The 20,201-nt window shown below is 56.8% G+C and overlaps 1 protein-coding gene across 4 annotated transcripts; it reads left to right on the top strand.

The window, feature by feature from the left end:
* Positions 1 to 1,197: 1,197 nt before the first annotated feature.
* PATZ1 (POZ/BTB and AT hook containing zinc finger 1) lies at positions 1,198 to 19,864 on the top strand. 4 transcript variants are annotated; one of them, XM_081113411.1, is made up of 5 exons: positions 1,198 to 2,807; positions 4,201 to 4,264; positions 10,329 to 10,500; positions 16,808 to 16,880; positions 18,336 to 19,859. In XM_081113411.1, exons 1-5 carry the CDS (start codon positions 1,537 to 1,539, stop codon positions 18,367 to 18,369), a joined length of 1,614 nt encoding a protein of 537 aa, XP_080969537.1. In that variant the 5' UTR covers positions 1,198 to 1,536; the 3' UTR covers positions 18,370 to 19,859. The 4 variants fall into 4 exon arrangements, with proteins under 4 accessions (XP_080969537.1, XP_080969535.1, XP_080969536.1 ...); XM_081113409.1 differs by having other exon boundaries at positions 1,352 to 2,807; positions 16,743 to 16,880; positions 18,336 to 19,864; XM_081113410.1 differs by lacking the exon at positions 16,808 to 16,880 and having other exon boundaries at positions 1,352 to 2,807; positions 18,336 to 19,864.
* The last annotated feature ends 337 nt before the right edge of the window (positions 19,865 to 20,201 follow it).

Here is a 20,201-nt window from a genome sequence, read left to right as displayed (position 1 = left end):
ACTCTCCGCTCCCCGGGCACAAGGCTCGGCGTGGGGTTTGGGGGAGAGGCTGGACGATGGCCTCTTCTCCCAGCTCCCGGACGCTCAGCCCCTTCGGGTCGGTCGGTGCGCGGGGTGCAGAAGCGGCTCGGGAGGTTCGGCCTGCCCCCAGCCAGGACCCCGGGCTCTCTTTAGGGTTGGGAGCGGAAAGGCGACTTCTGGGCATTTCGCGCATCAAAGGTGGGCTCTGAAGGGTAGCCGAAGCCCGTTTCCCTTACTGGTGCACATCGAAAGCTAGGGCTGGGGGCCCAGATCTGCACCCCTCAGTCCCCCTTCCCCCACCGGTCCGCACGCAGCCACTTTCGGCGGGGAGGGAGGGGCAGTGGGACCTGGTTTGCTGGCTCGGCGCTTCGTTTGCATTGGTCCGGGGGGGGGGCTGAGACTGCAGCCCCTAGCCCCGCGGGTGGGGTGGGGAGGCGGGGGCCGGACGGGGGCTCAGCTGCGCTAGCATTGGCGGAGCTGGAGAATGGGGGGGGGGGCAGGAAGCGGGGGAGCGGAGCCGCGGGGGGGTTGTATAAATAGGGAAGGGGGACGTGCATCCTCGCTGGGTGAGGGGGGGGCGCTCGGCACAAAGAAAGTGGAAAGTTTGCAGCGCGGGGCGGCCGGTGCCAGGAATCCGGGCGCGCACGTGCAGGGCCGGGGGCGCCGGAGACCCCCCACACCAAGCTCGCCTTTTCTTTTTTTTCCTGCAAGCGAGAAGGGGGGGTGTTGTTGGTATCGCCCCCTCCTTCTCCTCCCCCCAGGGGTGAAAGTGCAAGAGGAAGTGCAGCCGCTGCCATCTTTCCTCCGCTCCGAACACACGGAGCCCGGGGCCGCAGCTCGCCGCCGCCTTCGCCGGGCCCGGGGAAGGGCCCACCCTGCCGCCGCCGCCGCCCGCCCGCTCCAGCCTTCGCCGCCGCCTCCGCCCGCCAGGCTTCGGAACCCAGCCCGTGCTGCCGCCCGAGTGCGCGCCCTGCCGCCGCCGCCGCCGCCTTCGCCTTTTGTTTCCTCTGCTCCGGCGCCCCCGCCCCGGCTCGCGCTTTGCAGGGGACGCAGCGCGCGCCCCCAGCGGGCCCGGGAAAAGCCGCGGCGCGCGCGCGCCTGCGCGGCAGACCCCTCCTCCTCCCCACGCGCGCGCCCCTGTTGGCTGCGCGCCGGCGCCGCCTGGCGGGCGGGAGGGGAGGTGGCAGGCGAGTTTGCAGGAGGGGCGCACCTCTTTGCTCTGTTACCCCCGGAGGTAGACCACGAAGGGGAGGCGGGCGGGCGGAGAGGAGAGAGGAGCGCGCGATCCAGCAGGGGTAGGGGCCGCTATGTGGGGGGTGGTGCGCCCTGCGGTCTAGACAGTACGATCCGGGCAGGGGGCGTGTGCGCTCGGCGCACCTGCGAGACTACAGAGCCCGGGGCCGGCACGTGTGGGGAGTGTAGACACGTCCGCTGCGCCCCTCTTGTTCCTGCCTAGGGGAAGGGAAAGGGGCGGGCAAGCGCCGCGGCCGGGTGTGTGGGGAGGGGGCGGCGGACATGGAGCGGGTGAACGACGCTTCCTGCGGCCCGTCGGGCTGCTACACCTACCAGGTGAGCAGGCACAGCACCGAGATGTTGCACAACCTGAACCAGCAGCGCAAAAACGGCGGGCGCTTCTGCGACGTGCTCCTGCGGGTGGGAGACGAGAGCTTCCCTGCGCACCGCGCCGTGCTGGCCGCCTGCAGCGAGTACTTTGAGTCGGTGTTCAGCGCCCAGTTGGGCGATGGCGGAACTGCGGACGGGGGTCCCGCTGACGTGGGGGGCGCAGCGGCGGCCCCGGGCGGCGGGGCTGGGGGCAGCCGGGAGCTGGAGATGCACACCATCAGCTCCAAGGTGTTCGGGGACATCCTGGACTTCGCCTACACTTCTCGCATCGTGGTTCGCCTGGAGAGCTTCCCCGAGCTCATGACGGCTGCCAAGTTCCTGCTGATGAGGTCGGTCATTGAGATCTGCCAGGAAGTCATCAAACAGTCCAATGTGCAGATCCTGGTGCCCCCTGCCCGGGCTGACATCATGCTCTTTCGTCCCCCTGGGACCTCAGACTTGGGCTTCCCTTTGGACATGACCAACGGGGCAGCCTTGGCAGCCAACAGCAATGGCATTGCAGGCAGCATGCAGCCCGAGGAGGAGGCAGCTCGGGCAGCTGGAGCAGCCATTGCCAGCCAAGCCTCCTTGCCTGTGTTACCTGGGGTGGACCGCTTGCCCATGGTGGCTGGACCCCTGTCCCCCCAACTGCTGACATCCCCATTCCCCAATGTGGCATCCAGTGCCCCTCCCCTGACTGGCAAACGAGGCCGGGGCCGCCCAAGGAAGGCCAACCTGCTGGACTCAATGTTCGGGTCTCCAGGGGGCCTGAGGGAGGCAGGCATCCTTCCATGTGGCCTGTGCGGGAAGGTGTTCACTGATGCCAACCGGCTCCGGCAGCACGAGGCCCAGCACGGTGTCACCAGCCTCCAGCTGGGCTACATCGACCTTCCTCCTCCCAGGCTGGGTGAGAATGGGCTACCCATCTCGGAGGACCCGGATGGACCCAGAAAGAGGAGCCGGACCAGGAAGCAGGTGGCCTGTGAAATCTGCGGCAAGATCTTCCGTGATGTGTACCATCTCAATCGGCACAAGCTTTCCCACTCGGGGGAGAAGCCCTATTCCTGCCCTGTGTGTGGGCTGAGGTTCAAGAGAAAAGATCGCATGTCCTACCATGTGCGGTCCCACGACGGGTCTGTGGGCAAGCCCTACATCTGCCAGAGCTGTGGGAAAGGCTTCTCCAGGTGAGAAATGGCACCCTCCCTCCATGACCTGTCTATTTCTGACCCATGGGGTAGCTCCTTGCCAAGATCTGGGAGGGTGGGGGTCACTTGACCTTACAGAGGCCTGCCTGGTTTGGGGAGTGTTTTAACGGCCCTGCTTTTAAGATGGTGCGGCCAAGGAGCTTTCTCTTCCCCAGGGAAGTTCTCTGGCACTAGGCATGCCCTACTGTCTCTCTTCCTTGGGGTCTGGTGGGAAGGGGCCCGGATTCCTCAGGCCACAGCCCCTGGGCCTCACCATTCTTCTCCCCGGGCTCCCTTTGTGTTTCCGGCACCAGGCGTGGGGCCCCCTCTGGGGGCGGGAGGCTGGGCTCCTCCAGCGACTTTCCCCGCTTGAATGGCTGCCGGGGGAGACGCTGAAACAGAAACAAGTGTATGTCAGACTCCTGACGCTGCTGTGCCACCATCTCCCCCAGCGCACAGCACAGCGCTGGCGACCATAGATCAGTGAACTCCAGCTTTGCCCCTCACAGCCCCCTGGGCACACAGCTTGGCACCCAGAGTCTCTTCCTAACACCGAAATCTTTGATCAGCTCTGATCGGGTGGCTCCCAAGCCTCGCTGACCCCACAGGTCCCCTTTATGATCTCAGGACATAGAGGAAGGGGCAGGATGGGTCTTAGATGCACTTTTTAGTGGTCCTGAGAGGGAACTGAGGACTTGTCTGGGAGCGGAGGGTTGTTTTGTTCCTCCTCTGAAGAGAATATCCAGAATAAAAGGCTGGTTTTAACTTGCCTGGATACTAAGGACCTTGTGTGTGGAACCCAGGGATGGAGAACTCCCTCAAAGGGGCCCCAATCAGGAACCAGTCTTACCGGTCAGGCAACCCCTGCCCACCTGCTCTGGCGGGCATCTGGCTTACCAGCCCAGCTGGGGACTTAAGGCTCCATCCCTTGGCCTCTGGGGACTGAATTCCATCTGGGTGGCATTCATTGGCTGCCACGGCGGGAGAGGCTGGGGGAGGGGAAGACTGAGTTTCTAAGGGGCTTTAGTCTGGACAATGAATCACACATACCCCCTCCCGGAAAGGCTGCAGCAAGGCAGCTTGCCTCATTCTAAAGCCACCTCCTCAGGGTCCTGGAAATCATTGAGCTTCTGTGGGGGAGGGAGGTGGGTAGGCAAGGTCAGAGACAAACACTCACTTCCCTTCCCTCCAGAGAGGCCTGGGCCTGTGGAGCCAGAGCAGGGTAGTGAGGCTGTCTTTGTCATGCTGGGGGGCGGGGGTGGGGGGAAGAGGGAAGGGCGTGCTCTCCATCAGGGTTCGGGCAGGGTTGGGGGGTCTGGCCAGTTTGGCCAAGAGTGCAGCCCCCTTTTCTGAGGTCTGATTTTAAAGTCTGTCTTGGTTCTCTCTCTTCCAGGCCTGATCACTTGAATGGACATATCAAGCAGGTGCACACTTCTGAGCGGCCTCACAAGTGTCAGGTAGGGGTCGGGCCAGGGCAGCGCTGGGCTGCGAGAGAATGCTGCTGTTCCCACAGGCCGGCCACGAGCCAGCTGACGCGCGTGCTGGGCCGCTGACTGACCACCGCTTGGCACACCTCCTCCTCTGTCCCTCCACCCTCCGTCTGCTCTTCTTTGTTCTTCCCCTTGGCCCCCTCCCGCCACGGCTGACGGCCCCTCCTTCCTGGTTGTTGGGTCCTGGTTCCCACCCTGTCTCCTGTGTTGCTTAGCTTCCCTTTCCTGGTGTTGGCCAGCTCTGTGGATGGTGGGCCACATGGCACACGTGTTGCCCTGGGGGCACTGGCACCCCACTGGGCCTGGCTTCTGGTTCTCAGCAGTGTACAGAGGCCACTCAGCAGTGTACAGAGGCCACATGGGGAGGGGGGTTGGAAAGGGCTCCTGGCGGTCCAGCCAGCAACGCTTCCCCTTGTCTGTCAGGCAGCCCGACCCAAGTTGGAGTCCCCAGAGGTCGGCAAGGGGGGGGAGGGTGGGCGGTCTGATCTCCAAGCACTGGCACCCGTTTCAGCCTCCTGAGGACTGGAGAGCACGGTGGTTTCCTCTCCTGTGAGTGAGCTCTTTGCGCAGCAGTCGGTAGGGAGGGCCGGGCGAGGTTCTCACCCTCGGTTTGTCTGCTTGAGTAATACCTAGGGGCCCTTGGCACCCAGAAACTTGAGTGTCCTCTCTTGGCCACTGAGCATTCCTGTGTAGATGGAAAACATGCCTCTCTCTTCTTGGTTACCTCCCCTCTCCTGTGCCAAGTCCCCGCCATCTGAGGGGGCTCCGAGTTGTGGGGTGTTTACTGCAACCTCTGGGGGGTAGCCCGCTTCTCTTCATCCTGTTGGTGGCAAGGAGGGAGGGCTCAGGGAGACCTGCAGTGAGGGGTGGACGTGTGGCAGGCAGGCCAAAGGGCCCCCGGGGCCAGCGCGGATGGTGTTCACATAGCGAGGCGAGGTGGCCTCCCCGGAGGACGCTAACCCGGGTGGGGCTGCTGGGGTCCATCTGTGCCTGGTTGCCTTCTCTCTGTCTCTCATCTTCTCATCACAGAGCACATTCGGACTCTCCCAGGTAGTGTGCTGAGAGCCTGGCAGAGTAGGAGGAGCCCAGCGGGCAGTGGGGCCGAGCCCGGTGGCCTGGGGGGGTAACCTGCACTCTCTGCCCTTTTTCCAGGTGTGGGTTGGGAGCAGCAGCGGCCTGCCGCCCCTGGAATCTCTTCCTAGCGACCTGCCATCATGGGACTTTGCCCAGCCTGCTTTGTGGAGGTCGTCCCATTCGGTTCCTGACACCGCCTTTTCCCTTTCTCTAAAAAAATCCTTCCCAGCCCTCGAAAACCTGGGCCCAGCACACTCCAGCAACGCTCTCTTCTGCCCAGCCCCTCCGGGATATCTGCGGCAGGGCTGGGCCGCCCCCGAGGGCAGCCGGGCCTTTCCCCAGTGGCCTGTGGGCTAGCCTGGCCTCCCGGAGAGGGTTTTCGGTGGAGGGACCGGGAGCGGCGGTTGCTCTGAGACCCTTGCTTTTGGAGAGGCCAGCAGAGTGGTTCCCACCCACCACTCCTGGCTCCTCCCAGGGTGGCCTGGAGTCTTTCCCAGCTCAGGGACCCCAGATGGGACAGCAAGAAGCTCCTTGGTCCCCACCCACTCAGGCTCAGGTCCCCCTGGAGGTCCCTCCTTGCCTGGATGATGGTGGAGGTTGGTGCATTCCTGAGTACTAAGCCACTGGCTTCTGTGCTTCCCCTCCGCCTGGCATCACCTCCCCTAAGGCAGGAAGGGGTTTTCTAGAATGGGGCCTGGCCACCCCTCCCCCGACCCTGGGAGTGAATGCCCCTCCAGAGGAGACGCTGGTGCCACTCCAGCTGGGTCATCCCCCGCTGCCCTGCGCTTCCCTTCCCCCAAGACAGGTCCTGCTTTCATTTCTGGCTAGTGAATTAGACTTTTGTGTTTTCGAGGTTTATTAGCAGGTCTGCTCAGGAACTAGACTAACCAGTAGCTTTGTATTGGGTCACCCCAGCATATGGCTTTGGGGCTGATAAAGCAGATGTATGTAGACGCCCCCTCTCGGGTCCTGTTGGTGTGCCCTTTAGCCCCTGCGGGCTCCGTGGGGTAACAGGAGTGATGATAAAAGTTTTAATTCTAACATTTGAGGCTTTGTGTGTTTTGTCCTTGGTTTGTGTCATAACACTGACATCATTGTCCCTGGGTGTCCACGCCCTCTCAACCAGCCCTCGGGCAGACCTGCTGGCCCTGCCTCCAGTCCATAGCCAGAACTCCTCTACCGGTGACCCAGCAGGTAAAGGCATGCTGGCTCTCATGTGCGGGGCTGGCCCGTCAGGTGTGCCTGGGCTTGGTTAACCAGCAGGGGCATCTGTTTTGCATGGAGTATATTCTAAAAGCCTCAGAGGTGACTATCGCTCTCTGGGAGTTGGTTCTTTGGGCCCCTGGCAAAGCTGGGCATGTACCTCGCAGCCCCTCCTGATGCCACAGAGGACGGAGAGCCAGTTACCAAGGCTGGGCCACAGCTTGAGTGAAAGGGCTAGCCAAATGTCAGGGCATGAACCCTCAGGTTGGCAGTGACACACAAGTCGCCTCAGGGCTGGGCCTGAGAGTCCTTAACTGGCGGCATCTCTCAGTGCCGTGGGCTAGGACATTTCCCCCTTGGAGCTCAGCCTAAGTGGAGAGGCTAGAGCAGCTGAGAAATCTCCCATTGCTTCCAGTGGCCCCACTTCTCAGGGGCTAGTCGGGGGGCTTAGTCTGGAGGGGTAGCTTGTTAGAGAAGGAATGCTAGAGGTGGGAATAAGGGAGCTGAGCCCGGAAGAAGGCGCCAGCAAGGCCTCTGGTGCCAGGCCTCCATGCATTGCCCATAGCCTTCCCCAGGGCTGTGGAGAGGTTGCTTGGGACATCCCCTGAGGCTGGCCAACTTCAAAGCCACCCGAGGTCAGGTGTGATTAGTTCCTGGTACCATTGGGCTCTCTTTCTGAGCTGCTCCACCCTTGGGAAGAACAGCATTGGGAAGTCTGGGATAGGGAGAACCTGGGGGTGGGTGGGGAAGTGAGCATGTCTGGGGCTCAGTGTGGAGTGGTGATGAGCAGACGTAACCCAAGCTCAGGTTGGCTGGGCTGGGAGCTGGCATTTGTCCTTAGCAATAGCAGGCTGCCTAAGTACAGGGCGGCCGTTCCAAGCACCACCGGCAGTCAATGGCTCACTGCAGGCTCACTCTTGTCCCATCAGGGTCCCTCTCCTCCCTGTCTCCTGGAAGGGAAATGCCTTTCTCTGGAGTTGCCCCCGCATGGAGGTTCTGGGTGATCCCCTCTTTGATATGTCTCCCCTCAGCCACTGGCATCTGTCCCTCCTCTCCTGGTTCATGTGACCAGCCTCTTTATGTCCTGTATTCTCTGAACTTCTGGCAGGTGTAGACTCAGACTCACACACTTTCAAGATTCCCCCAGAAAACTTTGGGGACTCGGCCAAGAAGGGTCAACTCTGGCGCAGAAAAGCCAACAATCGCTCCAGTTTGGCTTTGTCACACGGTGAAAGTTTTTGTTGTGCTTTGTGTCTTTTTCCCAGCAGCAGATTTACATTCCTAATGATGTTTGCCCAGGCTGAAGTTAGCCTTCATTCCTGGAGAGATCATCAATGGAGGATGGGTGGGGGAGCCGGCCTGGTCTGAGATTTTAATTTTGCTTAGCTAATCCTCCAGCTGGATAATCCACTTGTGGATAATTGAGGTTTGGCGGTCCATTATCTTTAGCCAGCAAAGTATGACAAGCAGTGCTTTAAGGGACAGGTCCCAAAAGAAGGCTGGCGAGAGAAACAAGGCATCTCTTTCATACCCGTCTAGTGGCACCCTCTCCCGGGGAACGCGGGAGACAGTCCTGAATGCGCGCTTTCAGCTGCACGTTCTCACACCTGGGCCATGTGTGGTTCCTTTGAGTTCCGAGGCACAGGCCACACGCCTCTCATCATTGCAGGGGTGGTGGGTAGGTGACTGCGGATAAATCGACAGGTGCGCCCTCCGGAGGGTGTTGACAGCAGCCCTTGCTCTGGTTCACAGGCCGGGGGGCCAGGTGGAGATTCAGTCTCTCTCCCCCGAACTCTGGCCTGTAATTGGGTCTAGCGGTCGCGGAACGAGGCGGGGCCCACCTGTGGCCATGAGACCAAGCACCCATGATGCTTTCTGAGGCACCTAAGTGTTCGAGTTTCCCTGCACAGTCCTGTCACCTCTTCCTGTCAGGGGAGCCCTGGCCACCAAATACACGGTGTTAAAAAGTCTCGGCACCTTTCACTGACCAGAAGCGACCTCTACTGAGCCTAGAGATGGTGAGAGCACAGGCTCGGGTGGCTCACAGGCCAACTGTCCCGTGTCCTCTCAGGGCCTCCGTCTGCACCGCAGGACATCAGGGAAGACAGGGACCCCGGGGCAGCCGGCGGGATCGGTAGGGTACTGGGCTGGCGTGGCAGGGTGTTCAGACCGCTGCTTTCTCTAGTAGCCGAATGTGCTTTGGGCAAATCACTTTCTAAACTCAGGTTTCTCATTTGTCAAACGAATAAACTCAATATATAAAACAAATAAAAGCGGTCTTTTGTTAGTATACATTGTTCTGTTCAGATTTGTTACGTTTACTTAAAAGATAATGAGAACAGCAAGGCCTGTCCTGATGCACAGACACTGGGGATTGGGAGCAGCCATGGCGTTCGGCCTGCGCAGGATCACGTGGGTTTGCTTCTTGCTTTTGGTTGGACAGTAAGGAGATAGATAACTGTACTTGTGCAGTAAGGAAATGGGTGCGTGTATGTGATGACTGCACTGCTCACTTACCTTAAGGATCTCAGGATATGCTTCTGTTAAACAGACACAGTAGGAGCAAGTTAGCAGGGTAGCAGGTCTTCAGTGGGTTAACGTTCGATCTGTAATGCTCTTAAAGGGGCAGGCTGCTTTTTCTTGAAGTTCTACAACAGTAAACATACACAGAGAAATGAGAGACTCGACTAGGACCCCGGGAACACTTCCATAGAATCAAAATAGCCGGAGAGTCACCGGACTGAACTCTCCTGAGGACTTTCCTGACATTCCGTGGCCCCCAAGGCCCGTGCAAGCCCCAGCTGAGGAAAGGGTGCTGGGGGGAGATCAGGGACTGAGGCTGAGTCAGGTTCCAGACACAGGAAATGCCCGGGGCCTGGGCCTGCCCTCCCCGGTGCGGGTGCTGACCCTTATCACCTGAGTCATCTGCCCCTGGGACCTGGCCATGAGTTGGTGGTCACGGCACAACTTTCTGTGACCGCACTCTTGGGAGGTGATAACACAGCCTCCCCCGGAAGGCTGCTGTAAGGATGGACCTGGTGAGATAAGTGCCTCTAAAAGACTAAGCGTGGTGCCCGCCTGGCACGGAGTGAGTGCCCGATCAATGTAGGGTAGCATCACCTTCCTTGTTCTTACCAGCACTTCCCCAACTTAACATTTCACAAATGCTCCCAAAGCCTCTGGCCCGCCTTCTCTCTGCTCTTTCTCCTGTTAGCAGCATGGACGCTATCATGTTAGGGGCTGCTTTTTCAATACAGACTCGCGAGAATATGGGAGTAATCTATGGGCTTTGTCCTGCCTTTCCTTTTCCTTTCCCTGTGGCCAAGACGAACAGTCACTTTTGAATAAAGGGAATAAATGGAATTCTTTGTATAAAGCAACTAGGGAAACCCAGGATGGAGAACAGGAAGACTGGTCTGTTTATATGCCAGGAACTCTTGTGTAAATTCCCTTACAGTCAATGCATCTGAATGTTTACGAATGAACAAATGCATCATCTTCGTTTTGTAGGGGAGCATAGTGTGCCGTGCTGTGGTAGTCATGGGAACCAGGAATCCAACGCCAGTGTCCCGTGTGGGCAATGAGAGCAGCGGGCTGGCCTGTGGGGGAGAAAGCCTAGGCCGTGTTCTAAAGCTCTCTGAACAAGGAGTCGAATGCGTCGGCCAGAAGGGGTTTTGTTTCGCGGCGCGCTCGGTGAGGAGTCAGGCGTGGCATGCCAGCTTTCCCCTCATCCCGTTTTCCTTTCTGCCCGCAGACCTGCAACGCTTCCTTTGCCACCCGAGACCGTCTGCGCTCCCACCTGGCCTGTCATGAGGACAAAGTGCCCTGCCAGGTGTGCGGGAAGTACCTGCGGGCGGCGTACATGGCGGACCACCTGAAGAAGCACAGCGAGGGGCCCAGCAACTTCTGCAGCATCTGTAACCGAGGTAATCTCCCTGCGGTCCCCTCACTTCCAGAGGCGGGGCCTGAGCTCGTGTGGGCGGCTGGGGGCTCTGGACCACCCCGCCTCAGACTCCATCCTGCGCACGGCCGGCCTTCCCTTCCCACTGAGTGATAAACGGTCCTCGCCCAGCTAGCTGCTTGCCACCCCTTTCGTCCCAAGAGACTTAGGATGTTTGGAATGGGAGTTCCCAAGAGATCAGCAAGTGGGAACAGGACGGGTGTTGTTCCCAAGCTTTGCCCGGAACATCTGCTGCTCAGGTGGCAGGATGGGTGCAGTTGGAGAGACCACGGAAGTGTGGATGTTGGTGAGAGAGTCACTAGACCCCACGGGGGAGAAAAAGGGTTCCTGCTTGAGAGCTTGGCTGGCTGATTCCCTGGCATGTGGAATTCAGCAGCCAGGGGAGGAGGAAGTTGAGTCTAGCGATGGATAAGGATCAGAAAAGAAACTCTGTATGTAGCACAAATGATCAGAAGAAAGCCCAAACCCAGGTAGATTGTGGCCTTGACCAGAAAGGAGCGTGGAAGGTGTTCTGAGCAGGGGAGCGCGCTTGCTGCTGAGGTGGGCCGAGGCGGTTCTGGCTCTGGCCCGGGTGTTGTGTTGGTGAAGTCAGGCCTGTCCTGGGTCTGAGCTTCTGCCAGGGCTTGTCCGTCAGCAGTTGGAAGGGCTGAGGTTTGTGTTTTGCACGCGCAGTGTCAGTGGAGGAGGCTGGCGCCACGTCTCTGCTGGAGGAGGTTGGGCAGCTGCCGGTAGTGGGTGTGAGGATGCTTCTGCACGGTGTGCTGGCTCTGGCCGGGTGTGGACTCTGCTGGGAGTCCCGTATCCTGGGACACCCTTGTCTTGATGCTTCTGGAAGTGTTGGGTGTGGCTTAGTGGATTGAGTCCTAAACCAGGAATCAGGGGGGCCTAGGGTTTAAATCCCAGCCGCTTCCACCTCACCCCTCTTACCTCCTCTAAACGTCAGTTTCTTCATCTCTTAAATGGGGTAAGGACACCCCCCCCCCGCTTGTCCACCTCACAGGGATGTTGTGAGGATCCCGGCACAGAAAGTAGATGGAAGTTAACTGTACCCCACAAGGTGCTGCACACGTGGGAGGCCCCATTCTTACACTTCGTAACTGTTAGGAAAAACGTGCGGACACCCTGGCTTGGACAAAGCAAAACAAACATCCCTGCAGCCCTTGGCTGGAATCTCTGGGTGCTGTGCTATCTCCGTGCGCCCCGAGGTCGCTGGTGGGGGAGACTGCGGACAGCTGGGTGTTCCTGCTGCCCCTCCCTGAGACTGCACACTTGGGGTTCGCCTGAAGGCCACTGGGTGTCACTGTCTGCATCACCAAGAAACCTGCAGGAGGTGGTAATAAAAGCTGCTTAAGCATCTGTCCTATTTTCTGACATGTCAACAGAGCCCTTCTGGCAGGAATTTCCCCCGGGTAGCAGGCGGTGGGGTTGTGCATACAGGGAATTATCGGGGTGTAGCTGACCATCTTGACCATGGCTGCCCCAGCTCTAGAAAGTTTTCTGTCTTGTTTCATCCTAATCTGGCTTCCTAACAGCACCCCCAAATAACGCTAAACCTGCCACCACATGCCATCCTCTGGCCTTCTGTCAAGTTTTCAAGGTTGCAGTTCTCAGCCTCAGAACTGCGGTCAGAGCCCAGAAGCAGGAACCAACCGGAGTGGAGAAAGATGCTAATGAGGAAACCCAGAAAGCCTCGCCCGGATTGCAGAGTGGGGTGAGGATGGTGGGAGATCCAGGGCCACAGCCCGTGGGGGCTCAGCTCCCCAGGAAAGAAGAGCTGAGAGCAGCAGGGAACAGCAGGGCAAGTTGGCCCAGTTACAAGACAGCTGATGTGGCAAAGCCAACAACTATTGTCCGTGGGGAACTGTTTTTCCTGGGGCTGGGAAAGGCCTTGGGCAGCAGCCCGCAGGCTCCGTGACTGGGATGGAGACAACGGAAGAGTAAAAGCAGAGGCCACCTTATCTCAGAGAAGACAAGACTACATCTGGATCATAAGCTAAACAGCTTTGGGTCAGTCAGAGCAGGAAGTCCCATTCTTCTAAGAAGATAAAAGAGGGCTCTAGTTCAGCTTACCCTGGGTACTCAGAAGGAAGAGAAGAGAATTTCACTTTATGAGAAGAGAAGGAACAGGATTCTACCTCTGGACTCATTTCTTGGGCAGAAAAAGAAAGAGACCCCAACAGGGGAAAAAAAAAAAAGGAAAGAACACCAAAGAGGAAGGCAGTTTTTCCAGGAAGAAAATGCCACCAAAGACATCAAGGCACCGGAATCAGAATGCAGAGAGTCTGGGTCATCTTTTGCCCTGCCCGCCACCTGCCACCAAGGCTGTGAATTCAGGGAGGAGCTGAACCAATAAGTGGATGTTCTTAACTCTATAAGGGTTTGAGCAAAGGCTAATGTCCAGCCAGCTGGTCAGATGGTTGAGATTGGATCAAATGAATTTCCAAATGCCCTCTGACATGCTTCAATCCCAATAAGTCTTTTTTTTTTTAATTGATTCCAGAGAGAGGTGGGGGGGAGGGAGGGAGGGAGAGAGAGAGAAAGAGAGAGAAACATCAATTGGTTGCCTCCCACATGCGTCCTAACCAGGGATCAAACCTGCAACCCTTGGAGCATGGGACAGTGCTCCCACTAACTGCACCACACTTGCCAAGGCCCAACAAGTCTTAAGCAGTCAATTTAACTACTAATGGATCTGCCATTTTCAGTCTTTGCCTGTGAAGGATGGAAAGATTAGAGGCAGCCTGGCTGCTCTAGTCCCACACTTGAGCACATGACCTTGTCTTTGTCCTAGAGACCTATCAAGATGAGGGTCAGACCTTCTGGAGAGGAAGATAATTTGTAGTGGGAAGATGGTGAGAAAAGTTTGTTCCCTCCTTTTCAAGTTGAGGATATCAGTTAAGTTGATCAGTGGGAGGGAGAAAAGGATCCAGTAGGTCACCATAGTTTTCTACCTTTCTTTTAAAATTTCTGTAGCAGGTTCTTTGTGTATATGCATATGTTCCAATGTGAGGAAGAGGGGCTGCTTATTGAGAATGTGCCTCTGACAGAGACAACATCTGGTCTCCAACATCACTGCTTAAAAGGTAGAGGAAGTCTTCTCCCCAAAGGTGGGCGTATAGGTTGTTACCAATGCCAGTCTTGGGCGCAGATGGCCTGCCATTCTCTGAGCTGACACAAACCAACTAGTGCCCCCATCTGGCACCGCTCAGTTGAGCGTGGCCTCACCAAGGTTTGGACAAGGAGAAAGCGACCCCTGCGTGGATGGGAAACTTGCAAAGAAAGGATTTGCTTCTGGAGTGTGAAATGCAACGCGACAGACAAGGAAACGCACTGGAGGAGCAGGGTAGCCCTTTGGCAATGAAATCTTCATCTCTAGAATGCGAGGGAGGGCGGCTTGGTGGTTGTAGTGGAGTCACGTGTGTGCTCAGTGTCTCCATCCTTCTGGTGCCTGGATCCAGCCGCCTTGTTGGTTCTTGGTTAATCAGAGGTGAATGGGCAGGTGAGTTCAGAATTCCAACTAAATGTTTCTGACTTAAAAGATGTTTTCTTCTCAGAAACTCAGCTTCTGTTTTAGCTCAACAGTTGGCTGCTGAGTTGCTCTGTGTTTAAATTCTGGGCTTCACGTGGCAGCTGTAGATCCACTCCTCGCACCCTGCCATGTGGTTCTGCTATAGATAGTGCTGTCTGCAGCCGGGGAAAGTCAAGAGGACCCAGCCATGTGTTACTCAGCCCGTTTTTCAGGAAAAATAAGCAAGTTCTCATTGAGCATCTGCTGGATTCCCCTGGTACATAGCTCTTTCCAGAAGGAGTGACTATACTAATTCCTGGTGCCCCTTCCTTCCTTTCCCCTCCCCTTTCATTGCCGTGGACCTGCCTGGGGACACCACACCACTGCAGAGGCCTCACCAGGGATGAAAAACAAAGAAAAAATTTCCCTTCTACAGTGGCGGCATCGTATCATCAGAAAGTCCCTGATATCTATGCTGTGCTGAGTAGGGGGCTGAGATCCTCTTTCCCATGAGCCTCTTCGACTCATTCCTGACTACATCCTTCCTCTCAGGAATGTTCATAAGATAAGCCAGTTTGCCCTGTAACTGGCCCCAGGCAGACCCCTCGTCACAGCACAGGACAGCTCGCTCTGCCAGGCAGGGCAGGACACCGGCCCCTGGCCCAAGTGGGTCTGTGAAGGAGCTGTGTCAGGAAAGGAAGGAACCTTCACTCAATCCCCCATTTCCTCCAGAGCCACCAAGCACTGTTGTCAGGGGAGTGTTTGTTAAATAAGCTTCCCGCACGTCAGTGGCTTCCATTCTAATGGAAGAGAGATACATGAGTGTAAATGGTGATCACGAAACCGATTGCAAAAGTCCAAGGGATGTTTCTAGGGCCAGGGCCAAGACACAGGAACCATTAACAAGAGTCTGCCCCACCCAGCTGGTGTGGCTCAGTGGTTGAGCATCGACCTATGAACCAGGAGGTCACGGTTCGATTCCTGAGTTGCAGGCTTGATCCCCAGTGTGAGGTGTGCAGGAGGCAGCCGATCAGTGATTCCCTCTCATCAGTGATGTTTCTATTTCCCTCTCCCTTCCTCTCTGAAATCAATAAAAATATATTAAAAACAAACAAAGAGTCTGCCCAGTGGTTAAGGACCACACGGCCCTGGGGTTGGAGTCCAGGCTCTGCCATTTGGTAGCTGTACCTGTGACTGCAAGTTGCTTAACCTCACCAAGCCTCTAATTTTGTAATCTATAAAATAGGTATAATAATTCTCAGCTCATAGGGTGGCTGGGGGAATACTACAGAATACTGCATGCAACGTGCCGGGCCCTGGCACACCATCACCACTTGCTGAAGGTGAACTTTTTCTTTTTTGGCAAGAGAACATTTACTGGGTAAATTACTCGGGTCGAAAAATCCTAGAAGAAATGAGCTTAGGAAACAAGTTCTAGAGGGAAAGGAAGGACCCTGGGAGCCTGGGAGTGAGGAAGCTCAGAGTAACTTTCACTATCGTTCCAAAGGCCATGCCAGTTCAGACTTTTTAAAGGGAGTCTTGTGCAGACATTACACAGTACTTCCAGCCTCTGACCTGTTAGTCATGGATCCCATTGTTACCCTGTAAGTTTAAAGGGGAATGAAAGTACCTGAGAACATGTCAGCCGTCTGAGTGAATGAAAGGACATCAGCAAGGCACTGGCACTCCACGTGGGCCTTATGCTAAAAAGCTTCGCTTCCTGCTGAAGGCACTTGCTGATCCTTGGCCACGAATGGGGCTCGATGACACAGCTTCTTCCTGCGAAACCCAAGCCGAAATCCTTTGACCTGCCCACCTGGTTCTGTATCCTCAGGCTTGTGGGTGGTGTGGAAGTTGGCCCCAGATCTGCTCTTCCCAGCCTGTGATATCACACAGCGCAAACTGACTGGAGCATCTGGGTTGAGCTGGAGTGGCCCCAAGATGGCTGGACTGTCCCTTCCCCAAAATAAAGGCAAAGATCATCCCTGTTTTTTCCTTAAGTGAACCTGATGGATGCTCCAAAAGTGAACCACAAGACCACCATGAATAAGAGATGACTACACTCCTTTAACGTGACTTCCTATTTTTCTTCAAAAAGTCTATAAACAGTTACTAAATCCAGTTATTCTGAAGGTGGAAAACGTAGGAACCTAGAACATGTCCTAAGAAATAGAAGCAGGAGTGCTCCTGGAGGCAGTCCTTTGGGATTTCATCTGGCCTCCGTCTGATCTGTGGTACCTTTTGCCTTTACAAATGTTAGCAAGCGTTCTGTGGCTGGCGGCCCATGGCGGCCCGTATGCTTTTCTGACTCCATTTCTAGCTGTGGTCCCTGCAGCTGACGGACTGTGGGACCACTCAAACCACTCCTTACTGAGGGCCAAGCAAGCCTAGAGGCGTTTGGCCTTTGGCCCGGCCGGGGCAGGATCTGACCATCCGCCTGTCCAGGCAGCTGGCCTGGGCCCTCCACCGCAGCCTGGCAGAGTGGGCTCTACAGAGGAGCCCATTCGAGGACAGTGCCATCCTTCATCCTGAGCCAGGTGGCTCCTGTGGTTGCAGCTGCTTTTGAGCCAAGGCGGGCCCCCTTCTAGGTGCAGCTGACCTGGGAATGCTGGCCAGAGCGGCCAGAGGAGAGGCGTGGGGGAAGCAGAGAGGTGTCTCGGTGCTGGCCGCGGGATCTCATCTCCTTTTGTCTTGTTTAGGTTTCTCCTCTGCCTCCTACTTAAAGGTCCATGTTAAAACCCACCACGGTGTTCCCCTTCCCCAGGTCTCCAGGCACCAGGAGCCCATACCGAATGGGGGAGCAGCGTTCCACTGCGCCAGGACCTATGGCAACAAAGGCAAGCGACCCCTTGCTCTGCACTTTGCTTCTCTGCGCAGACTGTGTTGTGGGGGCGCTGGGCCGGGTGTGGGGAGGCGGGAAGGCTGCCGGCTTGCTGGCCGCCTCAAGGAGGCTCAGTGATCTGAGTGGCAGTGGCCTCCAGGACAGAGTCACAGAGGGTAGCTCACTCCAGGGCAGGGAGTGAGGCTTTAGGGCCCTGCCAGGATCCAGCCCCCGCCTCCTCTTCCCCAGCCCTCCTCCCTTGCTCCTGGCCAGCCCTGCTGTCTGGAGCCCCCGCACAACATGTCCCAGCCCAGGGCAGGAGGAGGAGCCCTGCATGATGAGTTACTGTGGGCCTGTCTGTTGCCTGTGGCCCTGGAAGGGTGGTGTGGAGCTGTAGCTGAACGCTTTCTCCTTTGTTCCTGCTGGGCAGGGGGAGCCCAGGGCTGGCTTCCCCCTTCATAGGTGTGACTGGTTGCTGTGAGCGCCCTTTCCATAGGGCCTCTGGCTGTGTCTGTGAGATGCATGGCGATAAGTGAACTACCTGACTGCCTCTGAGTTGGTTTGCACAGAGCTCCCTCAGCCCTACCTTCACTCGTTGATTCCGGTTGTTTTGTGGTCTTTTTACGTTGTGGTTGCCTTGGGGATGATGCCAGGGGCTTGGTGGATGGCAGAGATGGCATGCTCCACGCTCCCATCACAGACCTCCCTAACCAGCATGGCTCTCTGAACCCAGGCAGGAAGCTGCTGATTGGTGGAGGACTCCACTGTGGGCCGGGCAAGGCAGAGCAGTGAGGGTTGTCTGGCGGTCCAGCTTGTCCCGGGCTCTGTGTGGGACAGCCTGCCGGCTGAGTTGTTCAGAGTCGCTTTAGTCTCTGTGCTTTGGCCACTTGGCCAGGAAAGGTTTTGGCAGAAGGCAGGCGGTGAGGGCAGGCTTGTGTTTGCAGCCCTGGAAAAAGGACTGGCTTCTGTCTCCGCCATCTTGGTGTCTGCTGACTTGAGGATCCCCGGCTCTGGTTCTGCCTTGCTAGGGTGCAGCTAGTCTGGTGCAGAGGTGAGGCCACTGACATCCCTGCTCAGCAGCATCAGAAAAGCCGTTTGACCTTCAGAGGCACCCAGGACAGGGCCTAGGAACTGGGGGTCTTTGAGTTGTTCTGGAGAGAAGCAGTGGAGGTCCCCTCTCTGAACCCCCTTCCTTGGAGCAGGCTGAGATGATGATGAGCGATATGTGCGCACCTGCATGAGGAGTCCTCCGCGAGGGAGGCTGGCAGCCCCAGGGCCCTGCTGTCTCACGAGCCCCGTAGGTGGTCAGACCCCCAGGCTGACCAGCCGCACCTCGGTGGGTTCTGCCGGGACCGTGGATGGCTGCCGACCGCCCTCCACAGGCCTGCGAGCTGGTCCCTCACAGTCCCTCCAGGAGGGGCCCGCTCCAGAGCCTGGCCTCATCTCGGCTCTGTGTTCTGTTTTCTCCTAGAAGGCCAGAAATGCTCACATCAGGATCCGATTGAGAGCTCCGACTCCTACGGTGACCTCTCGGATGCCAGCGACCTGAAGACGCCGGAGAAGCAGAACACCAACGGCTCCTTCTCCTGCGACATGGCGGTCCCCAAAAACAAAATGGAGTCCGACGGGGAGAAGAAGTACCCCTGCCCCGAATGCGGGAGCTTCTTCCGTTCCAAGTCCTACTTGAACAAACACATCCAGAAGGTGCATGTCCGGGCTCTCGGGGGCCCCCTGGGGGACCTGGGCCCCGCCCTCGGCTCACCTTTCTCTCCCCAGCAGAACATGTCTCTCCTCGAGTCCTTCGGGTTTCAGATTGTGCAGTCGGCGTTCGCCTCGTCTTTAGTAGATCCCGAGGTTGACCAGCAGCCCATGGGGCCAGAGGGGAAGTGAGGCAGAGGCTGCGTCCCTGCGGGGATGGCTGTCCGGGGACTGCTGAGAAATGCTGTGAATGCGGAGGGAAGTGATGTCTTTGGGTTCTGTAGCTGAGAGGTTTTTATTCGTTTTTAAACCCCGCCCCCACACCTTATCATCCCATCCCTCTCCACCCCCCCCCCCCCCCAGTGGTCTTTAGATAGATCCTCATCTGATACTCTGCAGAAATGTCTGCGAGGCCCAGCACGGGGCAAGGGCAGGAAACACTACATAGGCCTTCAAGGGCCTTCAAGGCAGCACCAGTTCCAGTTTCTCCGCTAGTGAGCAGAAGCTGGAATCCCTGGTGCTCAGTTCTTAGCGACCCCCATCCCAAACCCACACCTGACGGCATTCTGGGACCTCAGTGGTTCTGGTCCCCTCCCACTTCGCTCATCCCTCATTCCCTCATCTCATATCCCTTCAGAGAGAACACAGTAGGGTCTCCACCCACGTATACAACTCTGATGCCCCACTGTCTTGAAGGAAGCTGGAAGCCTACAGCATCTTATGGACCAGGGGGCGAGTGTCCTCCAAGAGCCCCCTGAGCTTGACCCTTGACCTGGAGGGCCCCAGAATTTTCTGAGCCCTGCTTGGAGTCTAGCATTTTGCTACTAGGACAAGCTTAGCTGTTGAGGACACTCCCACCCCAAATTCCAGTTCTTACGTGATTTTAACCATTCAACTTGCTGTTGGGTTTTAATTCTCTAATTATTATTATTATTGTTATTATTTTTTAGGACCAGTTGTAGTGAATTGCTACTGAAAGCTATCCCAGGTGATACAGAGCTCTTTGTAAACCGCAGTCACAGGTTAGGGTTAGTATTAAACTTTGTTTAGATGTACCATAATTAACTTGGCTAGTTGATTGTTTGGAGTCTATGGAAGAAATAGTTTTATGCAAAATTTTAAAAATGCCAGTCTGGTCAGGGAGGTAGGGGGTTCAGTGCTGTTGGGAGGCAGGAAGACAGGAGAGCTGGCAGGTGGGGACATTGTGTACCTCAGTTGTGTCACATGTGAGCAAGCCCAGGTTGACCTCGTGATGTGAATTGATCTGATCAGACTGTATTAAAAACCTTAGTACGTTACTTTCCCTGCTCCCTGAGTCTGGTTTTTCAGCTGTGAGGGACCCAGAGGGTGGGCGGTCCACGCCCCTGCACCTCGGGTGGGGAGGGGATCCCAAGAGACCTATCTTCCTCTTCGTGGCACCGGTGGCACTGGGACTGACAGGTAAATGTTCCCACGGAGGACTGAGTTGCCAGCATTCACCCATTAGTTCAGTGGTTCTCAACCTTCTGGCCCTTTAAATATAGTTCCTCATGTTGTGGAATTATTTTCGTTGCTACTTCATAACTGTAATGTTGCTACTGTTATGAATCGTCATGTAAATATCTGATATGCAGGATGGTATTAGGCAACCCCTGTGAAA

Source organism: Myotis nattereri (assembly GCF_964212035.1).
Source record: "Myotis nattereri genome assembly, chromosome: 19".
Lineage (NCBI taxonomy): Eukaryota > Metazoa > Chordata > Mammalia > Chiroptera > Vespertilionidae > Myotis > Myotis nattereri.
This window is presented reverse-complemented; position numbering and strand designations above follow the sequence as displayed.